Source organism: Carassius carassius, chromosome 3 (genome assembly GCF_963082965.1).
Source record: "Carassius carassius chromosome 3, fCarCar2.1, whole genome shotgun sequence".
NCBI lineage: Eukaryota > Metazoa > Chordata > Actinopteri > Cypriniformes > Cyprinidae > Carassius > Carassius carassius.
Window position 1 is genome coordinate 8,555,356 of NC_081757.1, and position 19,725 is coordinate 8,575,080.

The window sequence follows — 19,725 nt, forward strand, 5'->3', positions numbered from 1 at the left end:
AATAAAGTCAAGTAAAAATAGCTAAATAAATAAATAAACAAATAAAACAAGCAAAAAGATATTAAAACACTACGTTAGCAAAATAAAATAAAATAAAATATTGCATAAACATGCGGAATAACAAAGGTAGTAGTAATGTGTTGGGGGGAAAAAAACACATGGTGGTAAAATGTTAATTAAAAAATAATAATTGCATTATTAATATATAAATGTGCATGAAAATAAATCCATCCAAGATGAAGTGAGAAAAATTCTCATAATTATATTCATTCAATACTGAAAAGCAAAAATTATTAGTATTTATAAATGTACTTTTTTCCCCAATCTTTGTGGTAGTATGCAGTTTTATCATATTGAATTATTAGCTAAACAACATGCAATGGGCAAACATTTTATGGACATAAAAATTATAATATAAAATGTGTTTAAATCAAAAGTAAATAAAAAAACATGACTTAAAACAGTTTAAAAACAATGAGTAACTTTATTGATTTTTTTTTTCAGTAACACAGAGTGACAAAGCAATTCAAGTGTGTCATTTCTGCAAAAACTAGTTCAATTGCAGAAATGAATGACCATTTTCAAGCATGTGGAGGCCCATAATGATGCATTACTATCTTACCTACATATTTTCCTAAGATCACAAAGGTTATCTAAAGAAACACGTTCTTTTATGTTTTCCTTCATATTTAATGATATTTAATGACCAATCTGCACAATCCAGATGGATAAAATCAAGTTCCACCCCACATTATTCCACATTATATCCTGTTTAACTCAGAAATGCTCCAGATTATGAACGTAAAAAGTGTTTTACGTTATTTTGAAAAGACCTGAGTATTAGATCATGAATAATACTGCATTTGTTCATGGCTGTTGTGTCTGGCTTACAGACAGAGAGCTGTGTCACTGTTGCAGGGCAGGAAGGATCTTCCCCTCACACAGACCGAAGCCCACTCTGTAACCCCTGCCCTCACAATGACCTGCACAGAGAGAGACATAACCCTTATCACAGAGATCACATTTCCATCAGCACACACAGAGTCTAGAGGCCCACCTGAGAGAGTGACCTGGTCCCCGTCCTTCAGGAAGGTCCTTGTCTCTCCCTCGCCGAGGTCAATAGTCTTGGATCCCCTCCATGAGAGCTCCAGCATGGAGCCAAAACTCTCGGGATCCTTCATGCACACAGATACAGAGTCAGAACCCTTTCATACAGCTCTGTACAGACAAATGTTTGAGAAAATTGCTTTTTCTTAATATATTTCTTCATATATTTTTTATTAGTAATTACTATTAGTAAAAAATTAATAATGTCAATTATAATATTATTTACTCAATTTAACTGATTGAAATTATATAAAAATGTAAATATGTCTTCCAGTGCATTTATTAAAAATAATTACTTTAACTTTTTTTTACAATTAATAATTAAAGTGAATTATTCTATTGTAGCTTCCATTGTATTTTCTTGAATTGCCTTTTAAAAACATTATTAATTAAAGTTAAATGTAATAATTAAAGTTAATTATGTTATTTACTGAATTTATCAGATTGAAATAATGGTAAAATATAAATGTGTCCTCCCGTGTATAACTATTTATATTTGTATAATTAATAATTACAATTTAATAAAGTTAAATGTTATATCATTTAAAGAATATAAATTTTATTTTCGTAATTCATTGTTGTTTTTTTGACAAACATTTCTTAATTATTTGCAATATTTTATGATTATTATTAATCTTACTGATTGTAGACGAAATTAATCATTTAAGTTAATTATTATATTATTTACTAGATTTAACAGTTCAAATATCAAAATGTAAATGTGTCTTCCAGTTCATTTACTTACTTTTTTATCTTTATTACTACTACTACTAATAATAATAATATAAAAATATAAATGCCTTCCAGTGCATTTACTTAAATCTTTTTATATTTAATAATTATAGTTATATTTTATAGTTTAATAGTAATTATTATATTATTTACAGAATATATAGATTGAAATTAAACAAAAAAACACATGACTTCCAGTGTACTTTTACGAAATCATTTTTTTGAAAATTATTTTGAATAATTATAGTTTAATGTAATAATTAAAAGTTATTCATTATATCATTTACTGCATTTAACAGATTGAAATTTTTAAATGTAAAAATGGCTTCCAATGTATTAACCTAAAATAAAAATAAAATTATATATATAAACTATTATTAATAATTACAATTACATGTATTACAACCCGAATTCCGGAAAAGTTGGGACGTTTTTTAAATTTTAATAAAATGAAAACTAAAGGAATTTCAAATCACATGAGCCAATATTTTATTCACAATAGAACATAGATAACGTAGCAAATGTTTAAACTGAGAAATTTTACACTTTTATCCACTTAATTAGCTCATTTAAAATTTAATGCCTGCTACAGGTCTCAAAAAAGTTGGCACGGGGGCAACAAATGGCTAAAAAAGCAAGCAGTTTTGAAAAGATTCAGCTGGGAGAACATCTAGTGATTAATTAAGTTAATTGATATCAGGTCTGTAACATGATTAGCTAGAAAAGCTTTGTCTTAGAGAAGCAGAGTCTCTCAGAAGTAAAGATGGGCAGAGGCTCTCCAATCTGTGAAAGACTGCGTAAAAAAATTGTGGAAAACTTTAAAAACAATGTTCCTCAACGTCAAATTGCAAAGGCTTTGCAAATCTCATCATCTACAGTGCATAACATCATCAAAAGATTCAGAGAAACTGGAGAAATCTCTGTGCGTAAGGGACAAGGCCGGAGACCTTTATTGGATGCCCGTGGTCTTCGGGCTCTCAGACGACACTGCATCACTCATCGGCATGATTGTGTCAATGACATTACTAAATGGGCCCAGGAATACTTTCAGAAACCACTGTCGGTAAACACAATCCGCCGTGCCATCAGCAGATGCCAACTAAAGCTCTATCATGCAAAAAGGAAGCCATATGTGAACATGGTCCAGAAGCGCCGTCGTGTCCTGTGGGCCAAGGCTCATTTAAAATGGACTATTTCAAAGTGGAATAGTGTTTTATGGTCAGACGAGTCCAAATTTGACATTCTTGTTGGAAATCACGGACGCCGTGTCCTCCGGGCTAAAGAGGAGGGAGACCTTCCAGCATGTTATCAGCGTTCAGTTCAAAAGCCAGCATCTCTGATGGTATGGGGGTGCATAAGTGCATACGGTATGGGCAGCTTGCATGTTTTGGAAGGCTCTGTGAATGCTGAAAGGTATATAAAGCTTTTAGAGCAACATATGCTTCCCTCCAAACAACATCTATTTCAGGGAAGGCCTTGTTTATTTCAGCAGGACAATGCAAAACCACATACTGCAGCTATAACAACAGCATGGCTTCGTCGTAGAAGAGTCCGGGTGCTAACCTGGCCTGCCTGCAGTCCAGATCTTTCACCTATAGAGAACATTTGGCGCATCATTAAACGAAAAATACGCCAAAGACGACCACAAACTCTTCAGCAGCTGGAAATCTATATAAGGCAAGAATGGGACCAAATTCCAACAGCAAAACTCCAGCAACTCATAGCCTCAATGCCCAGACGTCTTCAAACTGTTTTGAAAAGAAAAGGAGATGCTACACCATGGTAAACATGCCCCGTCCCAACTATTTTGAGACCTGTAGCAGAAATCAAAATTGATATGAGCTCATTTTGTGGATAAAATTGTAAACTTTCTCAGTTTAAACATTTGCTACGTTATCTATGTTCTATTGTGAATAAAATATTGGCTCATGTGATTTGAAAGTCTTTTAGTTTTCATTTTATTAAAATTAAAAAAACGTCCCAACTTTTCCGGAATTCGGGTTGTATATTAATATTTCTTATATATGTTATATTAATCATATTACTTACTAACACTAACATTGAATTACAATCAAATAAAATACAAATGTGGATTCCATGAACTTGCATTAATAAAAATTCTAATGATTCTTTTTTTAAGGTTTCAGAACTTGACTGACTCGTTAGGCCTTGTTCTAAATCACAAGATGGAAGAGTTCTCTTTTTTGAGTGAACTATTTCTCGGACTATTTCTCTCTCACACACCGGTCCGCTGATGGTGCCTGATGCCAGCAGGTCTCCCCGTCTGACGTTGCAGCCGTTGACTGTGTGGTGTGCCAGCTGCTGTTTCATGGACCAGTACATGTACTGAGAAGACACACAACACGTTACACATGCCTGCTGTCCGTTACTAAACAAGAATGGCTTTCTCTGCATGTGACGATCCAGAAAGGCTGGAAATGGAATGAGTTTCTCCCAGAACCGATAACACAAGCCCAACGCAGAGGCATTGAGAATGAATAGCTTTGTTTATTTGCTCTGCACAGTCTGTGTTGTTTAGTGCCCGATTCACTAATGGAATTATGCAAATTAGGTAATTGCATTAAGTTGCAAATCTAAACTTGCACGGGGCAAACAGACCACATATAAACAGCAAGAGTGTGTATTTATGCACAGAAAACAGCACAAAATAATTCCAATTGAGGATAAAATAATCTCTATTGGGGTCAAAGGGTAATCAGAAAATATTTTTACATTTTTATTTGGCCAAATTTCTCAGTATTTTGTTGTTTCTTGTCACAGTGTGACCAAACACATACAATATTTTGGCCAGCAATTCTGCATAATTGTGCAGAGTATGTTTATCATTGCCTTCCTCTGTGCAATCATAGATGTCTTATCTTTTCTGATCCATATCTGGTTCATTCTGGAGTTTTTCCAGGGAAAATCATGTATAATCAAATGGGTACAGTACATTGTCACGACGAGTTATTTCTGAAACAGCAGTGTGCAAATGCAAAACAAATGCAAATCTATCCCATACCTTAAAATTGGACTTGCAAATGGTGGCTGCCTCTTGCATCCCCTCACCTGGACAGATGAGAAACAAACGAGACTGAGCGCTTTAACGCTCGATGGGGTGATGATGGCGCAGTGGATAAGACAAATGCACTTGGTGTGAGAGACCCGGTTCGAATCCACTGTGAGACACCAAGGTGTCCCTGAGCAAGACACTTAACCCCTAGTTGCTCCAGAGGCGTGCGACCTCTGACATATATAGCAATTGTAAGTCGCTTTGGATAAAAAGCGTCAGCTAAATGAATAAATGTAAATGTAACATGCAGTGTATGCATAATGACAGACAGATGTTACAGACAGTGACACACACCTTTCACAGCGACAAACAGGTTGATGTTGAACGTGTAAGGCTCATCGTGACGCAAGTATGGAAGAGGCGCAGGGTCCTGAAATGACAACAAAATAACATTAGGAAAACCTCACCAGACATTAAGTGCACATCTCAGCCAAACCCTGAAAATCAAGTCTTCTCGGGTGCAGAAAGGCACATCTGAACTCAAAATTTGCATCAAGAGGTCAGGGTTTGTCAGGTTCACATAGCTTCAGGTAAGAGATGCTGGAGCTACATAGTTATCCATGCAGGTCAAAAAGCCATTAAAGTGTAAATCAAAATAAATAAAAATATCACCTGTTTTACCTATGCACGATATTTATTTTGATGGCTCTCAATATATTTTGTTATGTAATACTTATATGGTGGAGGGGTTGACCTTAGGAAATATTCTAATATTTTGAGATAATTAATTTTTGACTTTCATGAACTGTAAGCTCTAATCATCAAAAGAAAAAAAGAAAAATGACAATCACTGATCCAACAAATGAATGTGTAAAATAATAAAGATGTGTTTTGTCTCTTTCGCTCGAGTAAGAGTGAAGCAGTAACTCAAAGAACGGCCTTTAGCACGTCTCATTTCCCACTTATATGCAAAGTCTGCACTCTGCCGTCTTTGATGATGAAGAGTTCATTCCACAGAGCTGTAAAGTTGAAAAAATTTGCACTCTGACCATCATTTTTAAAGTTAATGTGTCTGCAATGGCTGCTCCTGAGGTGCTAATCGGATACTTTGTCCAAAGCCTAAGGAGGCAGCGTTTTAAAGGCACCAAAGAGCTTCTACCAAAGGTAGGCATGATTATGTTGCCTTCTAAAGGCACCCATCCATTTAGCATGAAGAAAGGCTATTTGTGTGATACATGGAGCTGCTGCCTGTGTAGAGAGATCCAAATCATTCACTTACAATGTTTTATTTCTGGATGCTGCCTATATACAGTATGTAACAGACAGCAGGTTAAAAAAAAATACTATACTGATACTATACACTTGCATTCAAAGTTTTGGTGTTGGTAAGATTTTTTTCTAAGGTTTATGAAATGTTTAGGCTGCATTTATTTGATCAACACCACAGTAAAACTGGATTTTATTTTTTTTATATATTATTAAAATTTCACTTACTGTTTTCTATTTGAACATGTTTTAAAATGTAATTTATTCCTGTGACGCAGCACTGAATTTTCAGCATCATTACTCCAGTCTTCAGTGTCACATGATCCTTCAGAAATCATTCTAATATGCTGATTTGCTGCTTAAGAAACATTTCTGATTATTATCAATATTGAATGCAGTTGTGCTGCTTCATATTTTTGTGCTTTTTAAAGGATTCCCTCAACAGAATGTTCAAAAGAACAACATTCATATGAAATATAATTTTTTGTAACAAAAGTCTTTATTCTTATTTTTTATCACTTGAATGCATCTTAAAAAAAAAAAAAAACCAAACTGTAGTGTATGTCAAATTAGAAATGCACCAATATTGCAGAGTCCCAAAGAGCTGTCATGGCCTTTAAAATTGTATATGGAAAAAATATTTGTCTTGTGCGTTTAAAGAAAAGGTGCTCTCAAAACAATACATTTCTCTATAATTTACCATAATCTGTCCCTATGAAATGCTACAGTATGATCTAAAAACAAGTGAAAGTGCAACCAAATATATAATGTTAAAAAGGCCAAAACCTGAGAAACTAAGTCTTCTCAAACAGCATATAGAGAATGAAAGGCATCACATACAGTAATGAAGTGCTAGATTATGATCTTAAAATAAACAGGAAACTAGAAAACATCCAATGTAGGAGGATACTGATACACACACACACAAAAAAAAAGATGGAAATTTTTTATGAAAAGTTGTTTTTTTAACACATTTTTAGGAATGCAGTGTGTGAATTTATAGTGTCATCCAATTCCCAAACTATTCACACTCTTACATTTAAAATCGACCCAATTTACCTGGAGCGGATTGGGTTCTACAAAGGGCATCAGTGCTTCCATGGGAACGACCCAGGGCGAGATAGTGGTCCCAAAATTCTTGCCCAGGAACGGCCCTAATGGAACATACTCCCAAGCCTGGATATCCCGAGCTGCAACATAAAAGAGAAAAAAGACAATGTATAAGTCATGCTTTATCTCCTCTGCTGTTTGCCTGAATCTGGAACAGCCTGTGCAGTGGACATGTGCATATGACCTCTTACAATGCTTACTAGGTAGTTCACTTGGTTTTGCAACAGTGCGAGATTTGATTTATCTACGGAATAATTTGCTGCAGTGTAAATTCCCACACTTCACCATAATACATTACACTGCAATATAATTACATTTTCCAAACCAAAATGTGCTGGCAAAATAAGACCTATAAAGCTTTTGTCCAGACAAATAAATCCGGTCAAATTAAGGAGACATAATTGAATTTGAAAGCGCAAGCTTTCATAAAGTCTGCATCCTCACAACAATGAATATTCTTTAGCCGTCACGTGTCTTTATTTATTCATTGTGTTTTAAATCCATTCATATATCTAGAAATCCCTTCCAGACTGATGCATAGGAGTATTTCTCGCAGCATTAAGCAGAAAAGATGCCAAAGAGATGCCAATGCACATCATCAAGACGTCATCTCTCTGCATGGACGCAGACAGACTACACTGTAAAATCTAATAAGTTGGGCTTACTTAAAAAAAGCATGCAAACTGATTGCCTTGAAAAAACTAAGTAAAGTGAAATAGGAATAGTATGTTGTACTGACAAATGCTTAGTTAGTATAGTTAACTTACACAAGAGTTCTAGTAACTAAAAAAGAACTATAGGGGGTACTTGATCCTTTCATTTAGGTTTACTCATGACTTAGTATAGCTACTCACTGACTCCCAGAATGCATTGCGCAGAATAAATTATGCAGTTTTTTTTAAAGTTGTTGTTTTTATTTGCCGATTTTATTTGCTGTCTTGTGTCAGCAGTAGCACAACAAAAAGAGCAAATAAAATGGCTATTGTTACAATTAATGAAAACAAATTAAATTTAATTGTTACCATTGTTGTGATTCACGTGATGAATGTTTAAGTCTGTGTGTGACTTCAGCATATTACCACTCACTATTTAAGGATTATATAAAAAGCATATCAAGGTATTTATGAAAAATAAAATCTCAACAAGGTCATTATTAAACACATACATAAAAATGCTTTAATTAAAAAAATAGGTCATTTTATAAAAGCAACCTTTTTATTACTTTTCTTTGATATCAAATAACTCTGATTTCATGATGCATTTCTCCATTAATAGAGAGAAAATTATAGTAACATAAATGAAGTTTCAAGTGCCCAAACAAAGGGAACGCTAATCACTATAATGGTGAGCTAAAAAAAAAATACGGCAAATAGCAACATATTAGTGCACTGCTGCCTCTCACTGGTTTATTAATGTCGTTGGTTCCTTTGTGGCTACTTGAATATTTTAAGTAAGTGTCACTCAAAACAGTAAGTAAATTATTTTATTTGCCTTGAAAGTAGCTAAAACTTAATAAAACCTAGTAAGTATAACGACTAAGTAAAGATAACTAATTAAATCTAAGTAAGGTAACCTATTGGATTTTACAGTGTACTAGTATCTGCTTCAAACAGCACAAGACATTCTGGAGATGTACTCGTATTACATACAGATATCTACCCTCTGCATAATTCTGACAGACTCTCGCTAGAAGACATGAAGCATTTCTGAGGAACGTGTATCAAATGAGAACTAGGACTCGCTTCTGGTGAGGAAGGAAGTTTGGAAGAGAAAGAGAAGTCTTCTAAAGAAAAGCAAGAGCGAAAACACTGAATGTAAAGTAAAATCTGGAAGGAAGTGGCATTAACACATGCCATAAGTGTTTTATGAGACAGTGTGTCATTGAAATAAAAACACAAATGCAAATCCAAAATAATGGCAATATAAAATACATAGAAATGCAAAAGCAAATGTAAGCCTGGACCACAAAACCAGTCTTAAGTGTAATTATACAGAGATCTATCTGTAATAAATCAGCTTTCCATTGATGTATGGTTTATTAGGATCGGACAATATTTAGCCAAGATACAACTATTTGAAAATCTGGAATCTGAGGGTGCAGAAAAAATCTAAATATTGAAGAAATCATCTTTAAAGTTGTCAAAATGAATTCTTAACAATGCATATTAGTAATCGATCATTTTGACCCATACAATGTTTTTTTGGCTATTGCTACAAATATACCCTAGCGACTTAAGACTGGTTTTGTGCTCTAGGTTACAAATAAATACACAAAAATATTGGGTAAAATAATACACATTTAAATTGTTTAGTGATGCTTTTTATTATTGAACAAGTGATGAAAATGTTTTAATATATTAAAAATATTCTATCAATTTATATGTCACACATACAATGCAATGTAGTTCACTAAGTTTTGCAACAAAGCAGGACAGTAATGCAAATGCAAAATAACGGAAATTGCAAAATTTATAATTTTTACATTTCAAATAGTGATTTTAAATGACAAATAACATTTTGAATTAGAACTCATTAATGCATTTTAGCATTGAATTAAGTTTTTAATATATTATTGTAACTTTTCTTTGCATTTTTAAAATTATGCAGCAAAGCAGAGCAAAACAGTACTGCGTGTTTAAAATAATTCCCATGCATTTATGTAAATAAAAAAAAAGTACACAAGTAAATGAATTAATTTGCAACAATTCTGATGAAACAATACTGGTTTCCAAACATTTCTTGAACTTTTTATGTTTTCTTACTAATGTCAGCCAATATTTCACTTCACAGACTACATTTTTTGATTGGCACAAACCATTAAAATTCAAAATACTTATATTTTACTCAAAAACACAGCATTCTGTCCAAGGAAACTGAACAGCTAAGCAGATGCTGTGTAAACGGATGTAGCTTGGCATGCACACTTCACTAAGCATCAGCCTCTGCCTCCTTGCCCCAAAAAGTGTTTCTCATTTCCCAAGTCTGCTCAACGGCTCATAAAAATGCAATTTGTTTAGTGTGCTCAAGAAGGAGACATTGCTGGTTTAAGAAGAGATAGTTGGATAATGAAAAGAATTAACAGCGGTTGTTGCTCAGAAATGGCACGCTTGCCTGACCAGGAAACACTGATAAATCACGCCACGTCAGACTCAGACAGAGGAAGGCTTCTCTGAACAGTTGAAGAAACCTTGCAAAATATGATTTAAATTCTCTCAAGTGAAGCCGAGTTGTGGCATGATTTGTAAACTGAGATTTATATTAATGTTTCACTGTTTTAGTTCATAGACGACAAGACAAATGAAAAGCAGATGATTTTATTTTTATTTATTTTTTAAGATGGGTTGTGTTAAATGCGGTGTTCTTGTAAAGTGTAAAGTACTTAATATGGTTTAATGACATCATCTTCTTTACAGAAGTCCTTCATACCAGTATAGATACATGATAACTCTACTGGATGGAACTCTTTTTCACACTTATTTTGCAATATATAGCTTATATAACATCTTATGAGCTGATTTTGAAGAACATGCATTGCAAAAGTTAGCTCTCACCACTCCAGTCGTTCATAAGCACCATGCCAAAGATGTGTTCGTGAGCCTTCTCCACTGGGATGGGCTCTCCAAGTTTGTTCCCTTTTCCCACGAAGAACGCCTGAAAGACAAATGCCATATTCAATATTAGAATACTGCACTATATTTTGAGACAAGTATCTGCAGAAGCAAACAGAATGTTAGTTCAAGTATTATTTCATCTCTGTGGCACCTTGCCTAACAACATTGTTATCCAAGTAGCACATAAATGCATGAGTAAATAACAGAGAGGCTCGCACCACTCATAAGTTCATTACATTAAGCCTAAGTGGTTTTTCTGAAAGTGAAAAATAAATTACATTAATAAATTCTGGTTATTTCAAAGCCACCGAATACTTTATTCATGGAGGGAAAGGTTATAGGGAAAAAAAAACAAAGCTGGCTTGATGCATCTAAATGCATTTTTTTTATTTTATTGTTTTATGATTGCACATTAATTAAAATTATTAAATATTTATCAAATAGGTGTTAAATCTGAATGAACTGCATCACATAAGACATAAACTCACCATCTCTAACTCTATATCCAGCTGCTTGCTAGGTCCAAAGATGGGCGGCTGAGCTGAAAGAGAAATATAGTTATGAAACAAACCCAGATTTACTGCTGTTTTGATGGATTTAGCAGCAGAGTTCATTACAAGTGAGGCTGTTATAATGAACGGAGCGGGTTTGCTGACCAGTGAAAGCAATCATTTAACGTATCGGAAAATATCATAACAGCCTGATCATTCCAAGCCACATGGAGGTTTTTCATGAAACATGATTCCATTAATCAGCCTGCCACTGCTATGATGTCCAAAGGAAGCAAAATAAGCAAATGCACGTATCGTTTTTCTTGGACAATGTGCTGACCGTGCCATATGTTAATGCACAACACGCTATTCACACCGAGAACACTGCAATGTGCACTTAACTGCTAAAATAAACTTCAAAATACAGGCATTTAAATATATATTTATCAATACAAACACTAATATTTATAAATTTGTACATTATAAACATATTTATACTTCAAAATAATTAGTATACTTCAAATTATGTAGTTCTTTTAATTATGACATTTTTTTTCCCAAACAGCTGATAAAAACATCACAATAATCCACAAGTAATCCACACCACTCCAGTCCATCAGTTAATGTCTTCTGAAGTGAAAAGCTGCTTGTTTGTAAGCAGTGTTGGGAACGTTACTTTAAAAAAGTAATTAGTTATAGTTACTCACTACTTGTTCCAAAAAGTAACTGAGTTAGTAACTGAATTACTCTATAATAAAAGTAACTCGTTACCAGGGAAAGTAACTATTTGCGTTACTGTAAAAAAAAAACAAAAAAAAACAAAGTTGCTATATGTCAAATATATATATATTTTTTTGCAGTTTTCACAAGTCAGTTGAAATAAGTAGAACAGACAGGTGTTCGTACATAATTTTCGAGATTTATTGCACGTCAACAGACAGCAAGAGTTTTATCCTGCACTCTTTGTAAGAAAAGTGTTTTTGGCCACTAGCTTTGTAGATGCGTGTCACACATTACATGCACACATTACATGCACGTCCTTGCCTTTGACTACAATGAATTTGAAGTAGTGCTTATATCTCCACCTTGAAAATGCCAACTTCTTATCGGATTGCTCCTGACTCGCCATTTCTCCTGCTGCTGCGAATCTCTGTGTAGCTGTTGCGTGTGTGTGACTGTGTGTGTTTGGCGCCGCTGGCGCGTGTGTGTAAAAACACTGGCTCTGATTGGCTACAATGAAACACATGACTCTGCCTTAGCCAATCATAATCGCTTATCTCGTTATTAACCCACCTGCTCACTCGCTGTGTGAGCCAGGGGTGCGTTCGGATTGCATATTAAATCAATGCATAGTAACGCGCCGCATTTAACGTTCAGTAACATTAACGGCGTTGTAACGACGGGAAAAGTAATTAGTTAGATTACCCCGTAACTGAAAAAATAACGTCGTTACCTAACGCCGTTCTTTTAAACGCCGTTATTCCAAACACTGTTTGTAAGAGACAAACATTTTAACTCCTAATGCTATTTCATGCATGTTGAGTTATTTACACTGTTAAAGAGTTGGATTCTCATGCTAAACATGGCCAAAGTTTAAAAAAAAAACGATTTGGATGCAGAATGGAGTTTTTCTGAGCCAAATACACTACTTACGGTTTTGTACAAGTTTTAGAAAGTTTTTTTGAGCATGGCGTGAAACAAACTCATCTACCGTATTTTCCGGACTATAAGTCGCACTTTTTTTCATAGTTTGGCTGGTCCTGCGACTTATAGTCAGGTGCGACTTATTTATCAAAATTAATTTGACATGAACCGAGAGAAATGAACCAAGAGGAATTAACCAATAGAAAACATTACCGTCTCCAGCCACGAGAGGGCGCTCTATGCTGCTCAGTGCTCCTGTAGTCTACACTGAAGACATAGAGCGCCCTCTCGTGGCTTTAGATGGTAATGTTTTCTCTTGGTTCTAAATAAATGCGACTTATAGTCCAGTGCGACTTATATTTGTTTTTTCCCTCATCATGAAGTATTTTTGGACTAATGCGACTTATACTCAGGTGCGACTTATAGTCCGAAAAATACGGTATATCTTGGATGGCTTGACGGTGAGTACATTTTTAGCAAAATTTCATTTTTGGTGAACTATTCCTTTAAGAACAATAAAACAGAAACAATACAGTTTATTTTTTGTTTTATAAATTCTAAATTTACAGCAGAGGAACTTCTTGTGTTGATGGGTCTGTGGTTTATCCATCATCTTTTGTTTACCTGCATCTGGTCTCATCTGTCCTCGAGGTCTTCTGATTGGTGTTCCAGAGACCACCACAGATGAAGCTCTCCCATGATACCCCACTGGCAGTCGAAGCCTAGAGGACATGATAATATATCATTCCCTTTGTCACATCACATGATAACTTTCCAGAAGTGCTTTATATGGAGGACTTTGCATCCTTTAAGAGGTCCATAAATGGCATTTCTGTCATCATTTACTCCTCCTCATGTTGTCCCAACCCAAGCCTGCATGACTTTCTTTCTATTTACTGTAAAAATCTCATTATTCACACACACAGACACATACACATACGCTGGGCAACAATTAATCGTGATAAACATATACTGTATGTGCGTGTCTTTAAAAATAAATATACACAGTACACACACATATATTATATAAACTATTAATTTGAATGTGATTAATCATTCATTGCTCAGCACTAATATATACAGGCACTGGACTATACAGTACATACATTCATCAGTCATCGCATTGTGCATTTAGGCTTCGAAATAAAACTCTTTAAAATTTGTAAATTATTTGACTATTTATAACAGAGGAATAAAAATATTAAGCATTTATCACATAAAAAATAATAATCAAAACATTGGTTCTCTACCTATTCACTGATGCCATTTCTTTACAAAATAATGTTTCAGATATGCTTTTTAATGGAGGTAAATGTAAATCATTGTCATTGTTTTTTAAAGTACTTCTGGCTAGAATAATACTTGAATTTAAGATGATTTTATGCACGATCGTTCCAAATTAACGTGTATATATGTATAATATTTTATAATTTAATAATTTAATAATTTCACTATATTAGACACGCATAATATCATAATATAATAATACACATTTCACTATATTACACGCTTAATATCTTCATTGTCTTTCTCAACCTAACTATTTTACTTTAGAAAGAGCAAAAAGTAAAAAGACTCTTCAAAAATTGTCCAAAAGAATGTCCAAAAATTCTCCCTTAAAAAAATAACAGCATGTAGGTTTGAAGCAACATGAGAGTGAGTAAATATTGACAGAACTTACACTTCTGTGCGACCTACTTCTTTAACATTTCACTTCAAATAATCCTACTCCAGAAATCACACCCAACTATAGATTTTCCTCCAGACTAATTCTCATTCTTTCCTGATGAAGTGACACACGTTTGGAAAGGCCCGCTGACAGACTGACTGAGCCGAGGGGAACTTCAGATAGGCGAGCTGATGAAATTACATTTCTAAAAAGTCCTTGTTCTGTCTCCGGGCGAATGACTCCCTTCCTGGGCTTTGTAAGTGAAAATATGACAAGAAATACAGTTCTGTTTCGGAGGGAAGAGTTATTGCTAAAAGACGTTTTTCACAGCGAGCTGGAAAATGTGCAGGTGCATTATTTAGCCTGACAGGCGTACGCCGGGAAAGAATAAAGCGAGTGTTTACGGGAATAACTTAAAGGAACTTTGCTGGCTCTTTAAAACTCATTCATATATGGTTAGTAACTCAAAAGATGAGTGAAATGTGAAGTCAGCAGGAGCCGGTGATGGAGTGATTCGGATGCATGCTTGCTTTGGATGTTAGTATTTAAGAGGGTGAGGAATATTAATAGGCTGTCACATACCAGTTGGGCATCAAGGCATTTTCTTTTCCACGGAACATTATTCCAACGTTGGTGGCATGATCTCTCGATGAGTAAAAGTCTGTGTAGTCGCCTGTTGCAGAGAAGGAAGAATAAAAGATGGAAAAAAACAGGGAGGCTAATGAGGACTAAACACATGTACAAAATCACAGTTTGTCTTATCCCTATGTGTCAGACTTCTGCTCAGGTTTATTCAGTTCAGTTTCTGGTGCAGTACATTAAGGAAACATCTCAACCAGAAATGAAAGTTCTGTCATCAATAACTAATCCTCCTGCTTTGTGTGAGAAAAACTATTATACATTTATGACTGAAACTTTCCATTTATTGAGTTATTCACTGATAAGCGCCACCTCTGCTGTTGCTCTCAAATCTCAATCGAAATTTTCATTTTTTAATTGGTCATGTGACAGCTGATATTTAATGACATTTGGTAGAAATTATGCTAAATCTGACGCAAGTGATTTTTGGGGTCTGGAAGAGAGGAATATTATTGCTTTTATGTGTCATGGAAAAAGAAAGTAATAGTGTTGGAATGACCAGACAAAATAAAAAAAAATCTAATTTTTTATATAAAAATAAATATATACACTACTATTCAAAAGTTTGGTATAATTACCATTTTTCTTATGTTTTTGAAATAAGTATCTTCCGCTCATAAAGGCTGCATTTATTTGATTAAAAATACAGTAAAAACAGTGACATATTACTTTTTTTTTTAATGACAGCTTTCTATTTAAATATAGCAAACAAAATAATCAGAAACATTTTTAATAATTTAGCATCAATGATAATAATACAGCCGCAAATCAGCATTTCTGAGGGATCATGTGACACTAAATACTGGAGTAATGATGCTGAAATTTCAGCTTTGCATCACAGAAATAAATTACATTTTTCAATATCCTCAAATAGAAAACAGTTATTTTGAACTGTAATAATATTTAATGTTTTTATCAAATACATGCAGCTTTGATGAGCATAACATACTGTGTTCAAATATATATATATATATATATATATATATATATATATATATATATATACACACACAGTAAATTTATTTAATACACAAGTTTCACAATTTGAGTTGAATTACTGAAATAAATGAACTTTTCCATGAAATTCTAATTTATTGAGATACACCTGTATATACATTACTCAATATTTATTTAATTCACAATTAATTATTCCAAACGTTTGTCTGGTAGTATAACAATACATTTAATTTTGGGATATACTGTCCCTGTAACTCCACCAAGACACTATAAAAAAAACACCTTTCAAAGAAATCTCCAGATTTTCACCATCTTGAAAAAATTGTTCAGCGCCGAAACATTCCTTCAAGAATCACCAGGTTTTTAACTTGTATTTTATCTGTCCTTATTTATTAAGTATCCTCATAACACAATTACATGCAAAATTACATGCTCAAGAGCAAGAAAGACCAATCAAGAATTCAGTATTCAAATAAATAATAACTGTCATAAATAAGCATTGAAATAGTTATAAAATACAAATAAATGCTAAAGTAACTGCATGAGTTAGTGAGGTAATTCACTGCTAACAAGATGAGGTTTTAATAAAAGTATAAAAATGTGTGTTTGCTTGCTTGTTTTTTAAATCAGTGCTGTCCTACTAGAGAAAAAGGGCATAAAAAAACAGAAAAACATCAACACTCATAATGCAGAACTAAGAGAAGACTGTAATCTTTTTCAAGGCATGAGAGGGTTTCTGAATGGCTCTGATAGTGATAGTTAGGGAATAGTGCACTCTAGTGGTCATCATGAAACAGAATCATGCGTTCTGTCTCAAAAGGACCATTTTAAAGACACTAGTCAAATTCAGAAAGCACTGACTGCTTTAAAGACACCTTCAGAGTGTTGATGTATGTATTATTGACCAGTGCATGTTTTACCAATGAAAAATGTTTGTCTTTATAATCTTTTATCAAAATGTAATAACCTGCTCGGCCACCACTTTGCATTTGGCAGACAGTGATCTGTCTTCCCCCCCAGTCTTAATCCTGCTGTATAACACCACTTTTCATGATCCAATCAATCCCTTAAAATAATAAAATAATAATAAGGTAAAATAATTTCTAGATGTATTTACAGTTTAATTCAAATTTGTAACAAAAGGCACTGTTAACTTTAAATCTATATTTAGGAAAAGAGTTGAAACATGAGTTGTACATGAAATATGGTCCTGTGATATGAAAACATCTGTTTGACTTTCACACTCACCGATCTCAGCTGGGAGATGCATCACTGCAGAAATCTGCTGAACAAATGCCCTGGAGATCACAAATCACACACACACACACACACGAGATGCCATAATTAACCTTTCTTCAGCTTCCTAGTTTTAAGTAATAAATAAATAAAAAAACTTTTTTTCAGCTTCCTGGTTTAAAATAAATTAATATGAATTAATGAATAAAATAATAATAATTAATACATTCCTTCAGCTTTTGCTTTTACATTCGATAAATCAATCAACTAATAATATAAGATAAAAACCAATAAAAATATTACTATTGAATTATTTTATTATTAATAAATACATAATGATAAATAAAAATAATAAATGCATAGTTGCATAACACTATTTAAAATGTTGCATATGAAGTGTTCTACATATCCACATACAGTGGATACCTAGTAATATGCAGTAATAAGTACACTAACTAAATGAAATATCCATATTTTATGAGGGACATTTACCGGTTTCTTAAACTGACATCATCACGTAGCGTGGTCTCATCTGCGGCCAGAAGCATCTGGAGGCACTTTCTTGCTTCCCTCCAAGCATCATAACCCAGAGCCATAAAAGCATTGAGTGTGGGCTTTGATGAAGAAGTGGGGGAAAAAAAGCATAAGGAAGCAAAATAATCCATAATGTTTAATACAAAACTATATGGAGCTCACCTGTTCAAAAACATCCTGATGATGCACAAGAGCTGGTCCATTGAAAAGATGCTTGATAACACTGAGGTCCAAAATCTGGTCTCCAATGGCAACACCAATTCTGTGCCTGGGCTGTTATATCCAAACATTTTATACGAGTTAAAAAGTATCTTGCTGATTTTAAAATGTTGCATGGACTTCGGAATGTCTTTGGATTTCCTTTGCTTTTATGACAGATCGTGTTCTCCCAGCATGTTCCAAAAATGTATATTGACGTATTAAATACTTTAAATACTATATGCTTTGTCAGTATTATAAACGTTGACAATCGTGCCAATAAAGCTTGGAAGTCAAATAAAGAATTGACCTTAAATTCAGAATGCAGATTTTCAATGTGCATGCTGACCTTCGAAACCTTGTGTGCACACAGAATTGCAGTGGAAGTAATAACATCATTTAGTCATTTTGTCGATCTTATTAGTTACACAACAAGACTTCCGTAATTCAGTCAAACATGCTTTCCCTCCCAGGAGTAAATAAAGTTACTCACAATATCCGGTGTGGAGAAAACTCCGTAAGGCAAGTTGTGATAAGAAAAGTCACTTTTCTCCTCCACTTTTACGAAAGACATTTTGAAGTCACAGTCGATTCTTTAAACAGCAGCGCGAGGAACCTCTTCCAGATGTTCACTGGACTGGAGACATATGAACGTTACCGCCTCCCGTGTCTAAGCAGCGAGCCAATCAGAGACGCGCCCTTCCATCCTCCCTACGTCAAGTACACTTCGTCTATTCGACGTGACTCAGCAGAAAAGCACCAACCACAGAACGAGATCTTAACGTTAGGGGATGGTTCCCATTACTTTAACTAATTACGAATGTTCTAGGAAGGTTTTTATGCAACCATAAATGTATTTGTGTTTTTATTCTTTGTATTTTATTGTGACAACCTAATAAAAAGGGAGTTTTTTGTTGGACAAAACTGAATAATCATATTTTCCACACATAACGTATGCTATGTTCTGCTTACGTCGTTTTTCAAATTTCTAACATCTTAAGAACGTTACTTCTATAGTTTTACCAAAGCCATAGATAAGCATAGTGTGGAAATTTATATTTGTTTAATAGTGATAATTTGCAGATCATGTACTGCATTATTTTTACAGTTCTCCATATTTCACAATTTTCTGACATTAATTTAGCTTTTTTTTTTTTTTTAGCATTTTTTGTTGTTGTAATAACCTAATAACAAGGTCGTCTTTACGTAGCCTAATTCGTTTTCCAGAACACAACACACATACTTTTTTTTTCTCTGACATTAAGGTTTCCTGGTTCATAAATATAAGTCAGGGTTATGTTAAAGATAATTTATAGAACTTGAAAGGCAAGTATTGTATCATAATAAGAATGAATTAAGGTATAATCGGTTTGCGAACCACTTAAATGATTGGTACCTTTTAAGTTCACCAAAATATTAATGGCAAGATTTTTGCAGCAGTGTTGCCAGTTGTGTATTTCAATATTAATAGCATAAACACATATAATGTTATTAAACAAACTAGGGAGACTGTATATT

The 19,725-nt window shown here is 34.0% G+C and overlaps 1 protein-coding gene across 1 annotated transcript; it reads right to left on the minus strand.

Annotated features, from left to right (window-relative positions):
* Positions 1–783: 783 nt before the first annotated feature.
* Positions 784–18,859, minus strand: LOC132113945 (fumarylacetoacetase-like). Its single transcript, XM_059522011.1, has 14 exons — positions 18,701–18,859; positions 18,172–18,282; positions 17,968–18,089; positions 17,488–17,537; positions 15,226–15,316; positions 13,599–13,696; positions 11,328–11,380; positions 10,780–10,879; positions 7,178–7,308; positions 5,207–5,282; positions 4,862–4,908; positions 4,084–4,185; positions 1,058–1,175; positions 784–983 (listed from the first exon to the last, which is right to left on the minus strand). The coding sequence occupies exons 1-14, from the start codon at positions 18,779–18,781 to the stop codon at positions 907–909; spliced, it is 1,257 nt and encodes a 418-aa protein (XP_059377994.1). The 5' UTR covers positions 18,782–18,859; the 3' UTR covers positions 784–906.
* Positions 18,860–19,725: the final 866 nt, after the last annotated feature.

What these genes read in the sequence shown, in the direction of transcription:
- LOC132113945 (XM_059522011.1), bottom strand. Translation starts at nt 18,781, where the DNA reads ATGTCTTTCGTAAAAGTGGAGGAGAAAAGTGACTTTTCTTATCACAAC. An exon ending in GCATCTCCCAGCTGAGATCG is followed by an intron (nt 15,317 to 17,487) that starts GTGAGTGTGAAA and finishes TCTCTGCAACAG; the next exon opens with GCGACTACACAGACTTTTAC. An exon ending in CCTGTTTGTCGCTGTGAAAG is followed by an intron (nt 4,909 to 5,206) that starts GTGTGTGTCACT and finishes TCATCTGTCCAG; the next exon opens with GTGAGGGGATGCAAGAGGCA.